Source organism: Astatotilapia calliptera, chromosome 2, assembly GCF_900246225.1.
Source record: "Astatotilapia calliptera chromosome 2, fAstCal1.2, whole genome shotgun sequence".
NCBI lineage: Eukaryota > Metazoa > Chordata > Actinopteri > Cichliformes > Cichlidae > Astatotilapia > Astatotilapia calliptera.
The window spans coordinates 27,711,404-27,725,933 of record NC_039303.1 but is presented as its reverse complement, the minus strand read 5'-3'; the positions used below and the strand labels follow the sequence as shown (position 1 = coordinate 27,725,933).

Here is a 14,530-nt window from a genome sequence, read left to right as displayed (position 1 = left end):
TTGTTTTGGTGTTTATAGATTTTGTTGTTCTCCCATGCTGAGTGTTGGATGTGAGTTGCATGGCTTCAGATGTGGGGTGAGGTTTAAAAAAAAAAAAAAGGGATTTATACTAATCAAAGGGTTCTTTGTAAGAGTGTCAAATAAATATTTGCAGAAGGCCTTGTAGACAAAGACAACCAGCAATTATTTGGTTTTGTTTTTTTTTGTTGTTGTTGTTTTTGTTATTTTGGCTTTTAAGGAGATTCTTCCCCCATCATGTCTGCAATTTTTAAGTGGCTTTACTAGTGTTATTCAACTGAACGCAAGCCTGTTAAATGTAAGAGGGTATTCCCTCTCTCACTGGAAATTCATTCCTCTAGTGTCTTTGGCAAATTGGTAGAAATAAACTTTTGGTTTATATTACACATGGATCTTTCTGTTATTATTTGTAAAGTTAACGTTAAATGTTTTTGTACTGTTAACTGGCTTGCTTGTTTCGTCTCAAGTAATGTTAACATCTCCATGGGAAGCTGTGGGAGAGGGCTTCACTACCTGCAGGATAACTTGCTGAGTGTAACACCCACCCCACTAGATGTTAAACTGCAATACTTGAGCAATTTTTGTGAATGTGTCCGGGAGTTATAGTTGTCTGGTAAGTGCTTCACTCTACCATGCTGTGTATTAAGAACATGTTGCCAATCAGTGTTAAGTCACAGCTGATTATGTGAACTGCTGTCAGCAGAAAAATGATACAAGAACCAGGATTACAGTTAAAAAAAAAAAAAAGTTGTCAATATTTTCTTTAATTTATTTATTTTGTATTATAAAAGTGTGGAATTTCAAAATGTCATCTTCTGGTAGACTACATTTCCCAGGTGGCAATGATATGTTGTGGCTTGTAGTGTTTACCTCCAGTCTGTGGGGTGTCATCAGAGAGGTGACTGGTATGATCTGTTGAAAATGAGAATGACTAAAACATTTGCATTGATATTTCACTTTAAATGGGCATAGTTTGAAACGAATGACGACGCTGATCCAGCAGTACCGTTATTTAAAATTCACTGTCACCGCTTTGATATTCTCTGAATTATTAATTTCCAGATAGAAGTCCAACTTCTCTAAAGTGAACCCCCACAGTAGTCTGTGTTGAGTGGAAGAGGCAACATGTTCTGTGAAGCTGTTTGGTCTACTGGAGCCTCAAGAACAGATTTTAATCTCTACCTCTAAATATTATGAATGTGACCACCTGACTCTGTCTGATGCAATTAAAATGTTTTCTACAGGTTTGACAAACCTTAGATGTCTTCCTTTTCCAGTTTGAGGTCACTGGCTTTCATGTCTGAAAAAAATGAAATGGTTATATTTTGGTGTTGAGGTTTTTATGGACTGAGTAGATAGCATGCATATAACCTTGTTTACAATGTTAGTCAGCTAACCTGTAAGGATGCGATCAATACATTGCACCACCAGCTCTGCATTCTCCATGCCGAAGCACATGGGAGGCTTAAACTTCAAGACGTTCTCCCATGGGCCATCAGTACTGACACATATTTGATCCTCCTCCTTCAACCTGATATAAAGAGGACAAACTCCAATCACAGAACAGCCCTGGGGAGTAAGCTTTTTTTTAAAAAACATAAAATGTAAAAACTAACTGATAACTAATATGTTGCACTGCAGTCCCTCACCTCTTGACCACATGCGCTGCAGCTTCTGTGGCAGGAGTCTTCTTCTCTCTGTCAATCACCAACTCAATTCCCAAAAATAGTCCAACACCTCTACAGAAATAAAGACATGGCCTTTTATTGGAATTATGAAAGAATTAGCATACTTGTCAAATATATTTACATGTTAAGTATTCACGTTAGCAGCGGTTTGCAGTCCATGTCTGAAAATCTGAGATTTTTGTCATTCATATCTAGCTTTTTATACTGCAAAGGGTAAACACTACCAAATATATGTATAATAGGGTATGGAGGACAATTTCTATACATTTGAATAATTGAACATTTTTAGATTAAGTAAGATCAAAACACCACACCTGCAAATAAAAGTGAGATGTCAACGAGGCACTGTAAACATGGACATGTCTGTAGGCAAGCTTTAATTAGTAGAGTCACTGGACTTCATTATACGGCAGCTCAATTAGTTATTTTTTAAGTGCTATGAACTGCAGGATACCGCTGACATAGCATCCTTACCTGACATCTCCAATTATTTCATGTCGTGCTTTCAGTTTTGTGAGCAAATCTTTTAGGTGGGCTCCGACCCTCACAGCATTTCCTCTTAAGTCTTCCTCCACGATCACATCAAGGACTGCTAGGCCAACTGCACATGAAACTGGAGTCCCGCCGAACTGCATGAAGTTGGAGAGTAAAATGAGTGATTTATCTTTAGAATATGCATAAAAGCATTATATTTAAAAGTAACACAGGAACTGTGAGTGAAATGTACGTTTTAAGTCTTAAAATGACATTTCTCTCTTAATGTCATTTTAATATTAATGGTAAAATGGTAAAATAGCTATTATTATCAAATACCTGGTTGTGTGTGGAGATCGGGCATTAATTTATGCTACATTAAGGTTTCTGTATAGTCACCGTATTGAAGTACTCCACTCCGTTGGCTGTAAAAGCTCCAGCTATCTCTGCAGTGGTTGCTACGCATGCCAGGGGATGCCCATTGCCCATCGGTTTGCCCATGGTCACAATGTCTGGGCAGAAATCGTCTCCCTGAAGCTGAAAAGCCCAGAAATGATGTCCCACACGCCCAAAACCTGTCTGGACTTCATCTGCCACAAACACGCCACCAGCTGAGTGCACATATCTGTGGAGAATACGACGAGGAGGCACCACACTTTCATTGTTGTACAACCAGCTGAGCAAAAACAACCAGATAACTGAAGAATTACTCACTCTGCAACTTTAGGAAAGTATCCTTGGGGCAAGATTATTTGTCCACCAACACTGGGCAGGGATTCAGCAAAGAAGGCTGAGATCTAAAGAAAAACAGATAATAAATATGCACTATAAGTGTAATGTGCTTATTATTAGCACTGTTCTGAGCGTGTGTAGTAGAGATTTTATTGAGCCTGCATGGAACTGGGTTATAGTGTACCTTACGGCCTTTTTTGTGAACATCCTCTATAAGGTCTTTTACTGTATCAGCATATGCTTGGCCTGGGTTGGGGTGATCTTCTCTGTATATGCCTCTGTAAGTGTCTGGTAGAGGTGCCTGGGAGGATGAAAGAACATGTTCTTTGAGATCAGCAGGAGTCTATTGCTGGGTAGCAGTTTTTGTGATAATAGGTTTCTAAATTTACACACCACATGAACCCATTCTTTCTGTCCCGCCAGTTTCCGGAACTTGTAAGGGCTAATGTCGATGAGAGACATTAGATGCCCATGGTATGCACTAGTGTAGAAGGAGAGCTCATTATAACTGAAAAGCACGTGTAATTGCAGGGGTGAAAGGGCTGCAATGGAGCAAAATACTTACTGGTCAAGAACTACGACATCTTCATGTTGGGTGTACTGACGTGCCAAGCGTAGGGCAAGATCATTGGCCTCTGAACTATCAGGAAAAAAAAGATGTAATTGTACTTTAGAGAATGCTTTTTTTAAGGAGTATGAGCGTGCAACAGAATACTCACCCAGAGTTAACAAAGTAGAAGACACACAGTTTCTGGGGGAGGGTAGCAGCCAGGCGGTCAGCATACAGGACTATGTTGTCATGCAGGAATCTTGAATTTGTGTTCAGGACGTCCATTTGAGCTGCTGCAGCCTTTGTGATGGCGGGGTGACAATGACCCACTTAGAAAAACATACATACAACATGTCAGTAAGGGCGTTAAAACGTCCTGCCACTAGGTGGCAGAAGTGTAATACACTGTATTTTTTTAATTGGTTAGAAAAAACGGACTTGAGACTGGATGATAATGTTTTACCATGTTGGACGTTACTGATACAGTCCAAATAGCGTTTGCCATTTTCGTCAAATAGATACTGTCCTCGTGCTCTTACTATTTTCACCGGGTCTTCTGAATAAAACAGTTTACATGACTGTCTGTAATCAAAGAAATCAATACGTGTCATTTGCACTATATGCACAATAAGCCTGTGAGCAAGCACCAAGAAAACACCAAGTTTCAACTTACATACCCGATTAGCCTATTCCTCATTGCAAGAGTTTCTTCTTTCCGAAGTTCTTCTTGCGCCATGACAACTTAATCTCTGGCTCTTTTAATTTCACGTATACCAAATACAGATACAAATACAATGCCATAAACTATAACAGCTATTGACTAGAAACTTATGGAAAACTGTTTCGCTAACTGACCCAATACGCATGCGTCGGTGGCAGAGCTGAGTTCACTTCCCACTAAGTTCAAACACTTTGTAGTTTTAACTTTTCTTTTCCCCTGTCACAGGTAAGGTAGGGTATCTAAATTTAATAAATATTTTATTATTCGACCTATATTATAAAATACATTTGCCTTTATTGTTAGACAGGAAGATTTGAAATTACGCTCTCGCTTTAACCAGAACGGTGTCACTGTGGGACGGTCAAAGTGACAGAAGCTCGTAAAATAATTGCAATGTGTTTTGCTGTGAGTTCAGTTTAATTTCCTCCAAAACAACAGAAAAAAACAATAGTAAACGTTATACATTTTTGGTATGTCTAAACCTCATTTAAGCATCTCTTGAATCACCAGTTGTAAAGGCATGTGACAAAAACACCCTCTCAATTGGTATCGTCCAGAAGCTATAAATACTCAGTTAATCTGCTCGCCACCCGGTGCACTCGCTGCGCAGCTTTGGTTGCTTAGGAACGCCTGAATGCAGGTAATACATCAAGACAGCTGTAGCATGCTAGCTTGCAACCAAGCTGCCTGACCAAGCTAACGCTACAAGTGATTTAGACATAGACTGTTGGGTTAGCGTTAAATTTAGGAACGCAAATTTTCATACTGGCCTTACAAAACGTAGCTATAACCGACTGGAATGACAAGCCTCTAACCGGTCGCAATCAGATCTATTGTAATAAACTGACGCTAGTAATTTTAGTGCATTTATCCTATGAGCTAGCTGACAACTTGGTGCTTCATTGGCTGCATCGTGTTCGTGAGCTAGCTTACCACATACCACCTTGCTCACCGGCTATAATCGGAATCCTATCGATCCTGTAAGTTTAGCATTATTTTAATGTGTTACATTGTAACGAACAACAGCTGGATTGCAGTTCATGAATTTTAGCTGATGGGCAGAAACGTGGTTTGAGTAAGCTGCGCAACACTGTGTTAAACTCGCTTGTTTTCCATTTTTTAAATTTTTTTTTTAAATTTTGTTTTTTTAAATACAGTGTCCTTAAGTCAAAGCTATTTTATCAAGGTGGCTGTGCTAGAGGTTTCTTGTCATTTCGACAGCGTCCTATATTTTTTTTCTTATGCTGATCGAATGTATGTTTGCTAGTCACACTGAAAAGTGATGCTAAAGTTTTATACTAGTTACTTGACAGCTCTTGATTGTGTTCAGGACATGACAGTGGAAAAAGCTTGGTCTTGTGCCCCTTAAATAATGTCTTGTGGCATGTGGAACTAGGCTAGCAAATGCACTGTTTGCCACAAGGAGGAGGAAGGCCCTGGAGGCCACATCTTGACTCAACAGTGATTGAACGAAAGTCTCTTAAGTGAGCTGAAATATAAATGCCATCAAAGGGCCTCAAAGTTGCTAGATTAATATTTGTTTTTTTTGAAGGGGGGTTTTCCACCCTACATGTGCTCTACACATTCTTTTAAACAGAAGTCCAAAGGCTAATGGGTCATGTTACATTTTAATGCAACGGTCATTCTGTGTCTTTTACTTTCAATTTGAGATGTACAGCACTGAGTAATAGACTTCCTGGGATTCCATACATGGGCTACTGCAGGGGAATCTTCAGGTGTTTGTGCATTCAGTAACTAATGTTTTTTTTTTTTTTTTAAGTTTTTGATTACAAGTAGAGTAGTTCAGGACTGTATTTGGTTTGGCCTCAAGTAAGTCCTTGAGACCTGGTCACTATTCTTTTGTCCCCTTTACAAAGATACTATGGTATGCTTCCAGCCCCTGTCCCATTCATTTTTCACACACTTCCCCCTCCATCCTTTCCCTTTTAGTCTTTCCCTCCCCCTTCCATTCTTTACTACTCACAACTTTTGTCATTTCAGTTTATTGGACCCTACTGACTTGATTGCAAAAGTTTTCACTTGAGTTGTAGTCTGCATCTCCTTCGAAATAAAATTTTCTTTGGAGTCCCATTTGGAATGACAATATGAACTTAATTTGATGAAATGTGACGTGCTGCTTTGTTCAGGGTCACCTCATGTCCATGTGTGATTCTCGCCTTAGTGAGCATAAACTTCTGCTCCTGCATGAATGAAAGGGCAACTTATAAGCCCTAGCTTGGTTCACATAGACCTGTGGTCAGTGTTTGGTGTGCAGCTTTTCTGTTCCTCTTGCTGTGGGCTTTCCCAAACAGAAAAACAAACATTAGAAAGTACCCTCTGCCCCACAATGACTAAACTAGTTTGATTTCTCTGCAGTTTGTCTAACCACTTATTTAATTTGTTTCAATCTATTCTCACCTGCCTCTCTAGGTTGCATAAAGATGTTGGTGGCAAAGTGAGGAACCTGGTCAGTCTGGCTGGTTGAGGTGTAGAGGGGACGCCACAAACCACGCCAGAACTCTGACTAATGACACTTTCACTGCCCTTGGTAAATCTCCTCATCTCCATGTCTCTCCCTGGATCATAGCTACAAATATGGTGACTCTTATAACAGAGCAACTTCGTAAGCAGAGTTTAGAAGAACCCTATCACAAGGCCTTCTCATTCAGTGTGAATGTGGTGAGTTGGATGGTTTAGATGGAACAAAGTCTTGTCCTTCAAACTGATTTTGTTTCATTGACTTGGTTTTCTCACTTCTGATTTTGAAAACAAGTCATTCTGTTTGTTACAGTCATTACCTACAGTGGGCTCCAGTCCCACTGTCTCGTGGAGTGCTCATAAAACAACACAAGGCAAGTTTAGTGAGTTAAGAGCAACATTTGTGACCAGTGGGGAAATTGGCCTCATGTTTATCTTTTTGGCATTTTCAGAGAGCTACACCTCAACTACACATCCATCATCTGTTGCCAGTGTTTTGGATGACTCCTGTGGACTTGATTCACTATGGCCTACTTCTCAATCTGGAGAATCACTCCAGAGACCAGAACGTCCCTTCAAGGCTTTCCAAAGTTCACCTCCGCCACCTCCAAAACGCCACTGCCGGTCCCTCTCTGTTCCAGAGGATCTGTCTCAGTGCCGCACCACCTGGCATCCCAGCGCATCAAGGGTTTGGACCCCGGTGAAACGTAGCTGTCACAGTGGTGGAGCATCTAGTTCAGGCTCTGGAGCCAGCTCTTTGCCACTTTGTGGTCCTAGTTCCTCCTTCCCCTCTTCCTCCGTACACTCATCTGCTAGTCCTACCTTCTTTAGCTTAGCGCTATCGTCTGACTCCCTGATATCATGGGGCTTCCCATGGGACCCCTGCGATACACTGAAAGGAGCGTGTTCTGCATCCTTTGCTACGCCTTCTTCGTGCTCTTCTTCACCGGCCCCGCTGACCTCACACTATGTGCTGCAGCGTCGCTTCTCCCTCTCCCCTGTACACATTCAGAAATCTCCTACGGTGCCCTTGCCCCCCCAACCCTGTGCAGGTTCAGCCTTGAAATATGGCCGTTCTGACTTGGAGCACCCAGCGCTGTCTCCGTCTCCTACTTCAGCCTGCAGCACACCATCCTCATCTAGGCGTGGCCTCCACCCTGCTTTGCCACGTTGCCACTCGCAGCCCTGTGACATGCGCAAACCTCGCTTAAAGAGGCGCCATGACCCAGATGTTCTGCCCTACCCAAGGCCAGTCCTCGACTTCAGCAAGATGACACAGGTGAGCAAGGAAGGTGGTCCATCAGTGTTACAGTACCTCTGTGACGGAGGCTAATAGTATTGGTGAGCAATCAAGTTCACTACTTTCCTTAAATGTAGCCTTCTCTTTGAGACCTTTTGTGATCTTTTTTTTTTTTTTTTCTTTTTTTGCTTTTATCTCATCACTTATGTTTTACCACTTTATCTTTATCACTTATTATTTGATGCAAGGACGCAAGACAGTAATTATTTTTGTCTATAAAAATAGTAACATGATGATCATGATGCACATGGTTTTTCCTGCTTAGATTGGTAATCGTGAGAGCCCTGCATATGGACCAGGTAGCGGTTTGATTCCAGTGACCTCACAGGTGGAACGACGTTCGGCTTTCTCTCCGGCAGAGTTTCTGGGAAGAGCCAGCATCGGGCCGCTCAGTGAAAGTGAGGAAGAGGAAGACGAAAGGAGGCCTGCAGATGGAGGACAAAAGATTGTTTTTGAAAGAGACTGTACAGAATTGGATCTGAACCTTATAGAAGAAAACTGATCGCTCCTTGGTGCTCTCAGTGTTATAACTGCATCAATATCCATGTTAAGCACACCTGCAGGCTTATATTTTCTTTTTAATATAACGTGCTCTTCTGGCAGTTGGTGGAAACCTGCTGCCCTCTCTATACAAATGTCCAGAGTTTAAAAGTAAGATCCAAGGACCCCATGTGGGAGGCTAATATCCAATGACATTGCTGCGATCATAACACTTGAGCTTGCTCACTATTGAAAATTGCACAAATTTTGTTAGCGCTGGCCTGTTGAAGCACTCCTTAAGGAAATGTGCATGAGCGAATAAGCAAGATTTAATGCGCACAGATTTTTGACTAATATTTGATATTAAGACAAGTCTTAATTAGCATAAGCCACTGGTTTGCATCTTGATGGCCTTACATATCCTTATCAAAGAACTTTATTGCCAGAGGTTGACAGAATGTTTCTATTACATGACGCACACTAAATGCCAGTAACTGAATGAGACCGATTGTTGTTCAGTGCTGCTTCTGATACTCGAGTAGACTACTTTTGTATTTGGCTGACTGAATTAAGTGTGAGCTGTTTAACAGTAGCTAAAATGTTGCTGTGTGTAAGATTAAAAAAAAAAAAGCCCATACAATAAGTATCCATATTTAATTGTTCTGTGTATTTAACAGGATACATTCCACTTTTTAAAAATCTCGCCTACAGCCTCTTCACTTTTACTGCTGTTCTAACTTTTCAGATATATTCTGCTTTTCTTCTGGCACAAACGACATAACACACCCTCTACGTTACATTATCTTTTTGGAGTTTGTGTAATTGCTTTGACATTGACACATCTTGTTAACAGTGACACGGCTTACATAAACTGACCATGCCTTAAGCTTAAAATACAGAGTTCTTGGTGCTGTGCTCTTGTTTTTCACAGCCAGGCTCCTGTTTGCACTGATTGAGATATTTCTGAATTCGAGGCACATACACTTCAGTGGTCAGTCGTATGAGTGCTGCAGCTGGTCTTCACAGGGCACAATGTAACGGGCTGTACAGTGGTTTGAGTGAGTACATGCGTCCAGCCATTTCTGAGTGTATGTAACGAAAGAGTGAGGCTTTTAAGAAATGATTTCTTTGGCTGGAAATATACTTGTTGCACAATTTATGTACAAATAAATTTAATAGAATTATTTTTTTTTTTCCCAAAAAGTGTCTTGTCCTTCTTTTCTTCTTCTTAAATGAATATGAATGTTGTTTCATGCTTGGACCCAACATAAAGGAAGTCAGGGGGCAGTAGATAATTGGATTATTGTGACACCTAGTGGCTGATCTCAGTATAATAGTCGTGCTGTATGGATATACTGTATAGTCCAGTTTGGGTTAGTTAACATAGATATTGACACACATGCACCTACATTTCGCGCTCGGGGAGAAAATATGTTTTTCTTGTAAACTATATTGTAGCTAGCTGTAACCGAATTACAAATTGAGCAGAATCGGGTCTGCGGGTGTATGTGTAAGAACGCTGCACACGAAGTTAAAGTTTAAGCAGAAAGTTTTGATAGCTGCCTGCAGACTTGTTGCACTAGAGTTTGCGCGTCTTTGTCGTTCCCGCCTTGAAAGGTGAGGGGCGCTCCTTCCAGTCCAAGGATGCTTTCTCGCACACTGTCTGACCCCCACATCGACAAGCCACTTCCTCTTTGTCTAATTTCATGGCGATCGGGAGAGAGGGAACACCGCCGACGCACGCACACTGTCTGAGCACTCCTCAAAGAGTTTATTCGGGGTAAATAATTATCCATTTCTCCTCACAAGATTCGCTTTTTTAGTTCACAAAGTAGATGTGGTTTCAAATCAAGCATACGGGCGATTGGTTCCTTCCCGAAGAATTAATGATTTTAAAGCTTCTGGGTCAGATATTTCACATTGTAGCGCTCTTCGCTGATAACAGATCGGACGAAATGGGCTCCCCCTCCGTTCTCATCTCCACACACTCAGCCTGCACGCTAGTTAATCCGGCGATAAGCAGCTAACGTTAGCAACGCTTCAAAACGCCTCATGTAATTGTGGACGTGGGTTGTAGGCACACACTATTCACGAGTTAATGAGAAGTAAATAACATCAAAAACAACGTGTACTCGAAAGTTTGGCGGGAGGTTTGAACTTGCCACTAAAATGTTAGAGAGTCCTCAAGTGTTTGTGTTTGGGTTAGCTAGCCACGCGTCGCGCAGCTAGCTGCTGTGCTATGTGTTTAGTTAGCGATAGCTCGGATTTGCCGATTCAAAAGTTAATGCTAGCTGAACTAACTCGGAGTGGACTTTAGTGAATGTCATCTGCGTATATGAGTCAATAAATGTAACGTTTGCATTTAACGGATGAATGTTATCCTTCATTGTAAGCGTTCCGGTGTTTCTGGATAGAGTAGAAACGAAGTGAGCTAGCACTGGTAAGCTAACTAGTTCATTAACGGTAATTTGGGAGCTAACCGTTGGGGATATTATAACGCAAAAAGTTATCAAGAGTGTCCTTTCGTACTGTTTATTCGTACTGTGTGCCTAGGTTGTTGTAGTAAGTTAAGGAGAAAGTTGGGGAACACGAACGAGTCTAACTGTGAAAAAGAAGGGGGGGAAAAAACTATGCGAGTTGTACAGCGCAAGTTACTTCTCTCAAAATACTTTTGCCACTAGATGATGGCCATATCATTTTAATTGCTGTGCATGCGATGTTATAAGTGTCGAGTTTTATTCAGTTATTATTATTATTTTATTATTTTAATGAGCCACCTGCAGGCGTCAGCTGTTTCGCATTATTATCACCTAAAGTAATTTTATCTCTGGCTTGTTTACAGTGTAAACTAAGTTGTGAAGGCTGACTGGTGCAAGCAGACGCTATTCTCCAGGTGGAGTGTCTGTCTAAACCCTGCAGGCTGTACCTAATAAAGTCCTTATAATAAGTTTCTGGGGGTAAATATACAGTATATTTCCCCCAACGCCCCCAAACCGTAGTCCTGTAACTTTTTAGGCTTTAGTTATCACTTGATCTTGTGAAAAAAAAGTTTCACTTGAGAGTGTTTTCATTCCTGGCAAGTTTGGATTATGGCTAACTTCTAATACTCCAAATTCTATGTGTTTAAAAGAAAGTGACTCTTTTTTTGAATTCTAAAATCCTCATTACTTTTCATTTGCAAGTTGGGTTTAATGCAGGTGTCAACATAAGGATGGCATTTAAAATTTCAATTTTTTTCATCTTTTCATTTTTGGCTGGATTCTTGTACGCAGGTGAAAAATACGTGGACGTCATTAAAGGGACCCTGCCACCACTTGGGATCTGTTCTTTCTGTGTCCCTGGGTATAGACTGCTTGGTGTATGGCTCTGATGGACAAGCACAAACAAATCAAGCGGCAGAGACTCGACCGCATTTGTGAGGGTGAGACTATAAGCATTACAGTCATATATATGTAGGATTCTCAAAAATATATATATATATATAAGTGTTTTGAGGAAGTATAATAACATTTGTTTGTAATGTTCCTGTGCCATTGCACATAATGATAGTTTCTTATGAAATAATCTTTAATACTTGGTTGCAGAAGAGATTTACTACATGCTGTGTCCTCATGAGAAAACCACCTTTTAAGCCACAACTCACAAGGGTTTTAACTCCGAAGGCGGACAGTAGTAAAGAATTTGAAATATCCATCAGAATGGGCAGATGCACACAGTCACGGTGAAATTAATTGTTTTCGATTTTTAGGTGAGAAAAATAGGTGAACTTGGATCTTTTTAGCAAAATGCATTTGAAGATGTTGCACTGCAGATTTCTAGAGATACAGTGGTTGGAGAGTGGAGAGTTGATGATAGTGATGAGACATAACGGTGCGCTAAAATGGAGGGAAGCGTCTGGAAGAGTCTCAGGAGACGGGTGAAAGGGAGAGAGGACAAGGTGAAGGGTCGTGGCCGCAGCTACAGGGAAACGGGCCAGCTGTCTCTTTAAAAAAACGACAACAGCCCCCCAAACCGCTCTCAGCCTCAGCTTGGGCTATGCTAATGAGGTTAGTGCTGGTTGGCTGGCTCTCAATAGAGTCGTCCGGTGATTGGAGGCAGGCTGTGGGGGAGGGGCTGGGCGTGGATGACAGCTGGGATCCAGTCAGCCAAGAGCAGGCTAACAGAGAGAGAGGGAGGAAAAAAAAACGAGCAATAGAGGGAGAGCAAGGCGAGGGTAGAGAGAGAGGAAGACAGGCTGACAGACTTCATAATGCAAGGTTAGCCCCGGTGCTCATGTGTTTTCTATATCGGCATGTGTTTTTTGAAATTTGTGAACTGTGGAAGGGGGGAAGGGATCTAGGCTCTGGGTGTGGTGCCGGCTATGTGTGTGCAGTTCCCTTTTTTCTTTTTTTCCTTTTTTGTCTTTAGTGTGTGTTGGTGTCGCAGGCGTAAGAAGGAACTGAATAATCGCATGTGTGTGTATGTGGGTCTCACTGTGTCTGGGTGGAGTACTGCTGCTTGCTGCATTATCATCGCTTGCTGCCCCTCCCCCCTCACCTCTTACTCTAACTACAGAAGGGGGGGGGGGGGGAGGAGGAGGGGAGTAAGGGGAAAGAAAGGGAGAGGGAGGGAGAATGAATGAATCACTGAATGAATTGCATTGTGTGTGCGGCCATGCTCGCTGGTTGTAGGCCTCGGGTATACCGATGTCCTTTGCTCAGATTGCTCTCTGTGTAGGCCTACTTGGATATATATTTTTACACAGGGAGTCTTTGTGACGCACCCATTTGGGTTTTTCTGCATAGTAAGAGTCTTTGTTTTTTGTCTTTTTTTTTTCTCTAGCCTGTTTGCAGTCAGCATGACGGCATTCTTGAACCTTCTGCCGCAAATGTGAATCACACTGCTAAATGGTGTGCATCAGATTGAGTGTACCAGGCTTTATAAATACCTTTTTCCCCTCAGCTTGTGTGCATTTTATTCATGAATTGAGATATGCTCAGGCGTCAGAGGAAGCTTTTGCAATATTTGTTTCCACCCCCCTTCCAGCTACCAGCGCCTTTTCTTCCTCAACAGTCTCACCATTACGTCCTGTCTTCTGTCCAAGTAAATGTTCCTGCTTGTCACACTCCCCACCATGGGGGCAGGCGCACACACACCTGTCACCCAACAGGACTGAGATAGTGAGTGCTGGCGCATGTGTGGAGTCAGTCCAAGCCTGAAGACGTTAAAGTCGCCTTCACGCGTCCCTAGAGATTATTTGGGCAGGTTATCCAGCTCTCAATCCAGGTGTTAAGTGGACTTTAGCTGGCTTAAATGCAGCAAAATGTGTGAGTAGCACAGGTAATTGTCTAGAGAATCCACAGCGAGTGAGTGGGCGTCATGTGTCCTGCCTCCAGCAGGCTCTACCCAAGTGGACAGTCTCCTGTTGTCTTCTAGTCCTGAGAAATAAGTGTTGGATCTGATTCTCCTGAAAGATTTATCCAGATTTCATGTGAGAAAACTACAGTGAGCAAGAGTAAAACACACTTTACTGATGTAGCTGTTTTTGCAAAGATGTGGCGTTTATAATTTAATTGAATAGTCTGTACCAGTAAAAATATGATTTTTATTTACCAAAAACAAAAATATTATCCAACATACTTAAATGTTGTGTTAAAACACTGACATGGCAGATCATTTATTTAAGATGTTAATATTATAATTTCTTTTTTGAGAAGACACAGACTGAAGTGTTAGGGTGTTTGCTGAGTGGCTTACTAATGTTACAGTTACATTATGTTGGCATAAGCATTTAGTGTTAGCCACTGCAAACATTTCAGCCTATAAAACAAAGTTAATTTCACAACAGCAGTGCCAGCTGTCTCAAACAAAACGCTAACGTGTATTTCAGGATAACCTAAGAAGGACCATACTTTGTTTGCTGATACTATGAAGTGAAACCCACTCAACTTGAATTCCGTGAACCGATCTGGATGCTGGTCTTTCAGGTGCTTTGCTCAACTGGAAGTATTTCCTCCCTTTCTCTAAAAAATATCATTTAATTTGCAGGGGGCATGTTGCACTTATCATCCCTTGCTTGCCCACCTTTGAATGCAAAGTACTTCCTGTTT

At 41.5% G+C, this 14,530-nt stretch overlaps 3 protein-coding genes across 8 annotated transcripts in view; 1 reads left to right on the top strand and 2 right to left on the bottom strand.

The window, feature by feature from the left end:
- LOC113036009 (leukocyte elastase inhibitor-like) overlaps positions 1-14,530 on the bottom strand; it is a 51,193-nt gene that overhangs the window by 26,574 nt on the left and 10,089 nt on the right. The gene's annotated exons all lie outside the window — the stretch shown is intronic.
- Positions 776-4,638, bottom strand: LOC113035931 (5-phosphohydroxy-L-lysine phospho-lyase-like). 2 transcript variants are annotated; one of them, XM_026191815.1, is made up of 13 exons: positions 4,140-4,638; positions 3,926-4,044; positions 3,632-3,791; positions 3,478-3,552; positions 3,306-3,393; positions 3,097-3,213; positions 2,895-2,977; positions 2,580-2,805; positions 2,181-2,335; positions 1,668-1,757; positions 1,416-1,549; positions 1,274-1,318; positions 776-930 (listed from the first exon to the last, which is right to left on the bottom strand). In XM_026191815.1, exons 1-12 carry the CDS (start codon positions 4,196-4,198, stop codon positions 1,275-1,277), a joined length of 1,350 nt encoding a protein of 449 aa, XP_026047600.1. In that variant the 5' UTR covers positions 4,199-4,638; the 3' UTR covers positions 776-930; position 1,274. The 2 variants fall into 2 exon arrangements, with proteins under 2 accessions (XP_026047600.1, XP_026047607.1); XM_026191822.1 differs by lacking the exons at positions 776-930; positions 1,274-1,318 and having other exon boundaries at positions 1,447-1,568.
- Positions 4,768-9,632, top strand: LOC113035977 (protein FAM53C-like). 2 transcript variants are annotated; one of them, XM_026191912.1, is made up of 5 exons: positions 4,768-4,823; positions 6,614-6,862; positions 6,975-7,035; positions 7,114-7,940; positions 8,227-9,632. In XM_026191912.1, exons 2-5 carry the CDS (start codon positions 6,779-6,781, stop codon positions 8,461-8,463), a joined length of 1,209 nt encoding a protein of 402 aa, XP_026047697.1. In that variant the 5' UTR covers positions 4,768-4,823; positions 6,614-6,778; the 3' UTR covers positions 8,464-9,632. The 2 variants fall into 2 exon arrangements, with proteins under 2 accessions (XP_026047697.1, XP_026047707.1); XM_026191922.1 differs by having other exon boundaries at positions 4,808-5,163.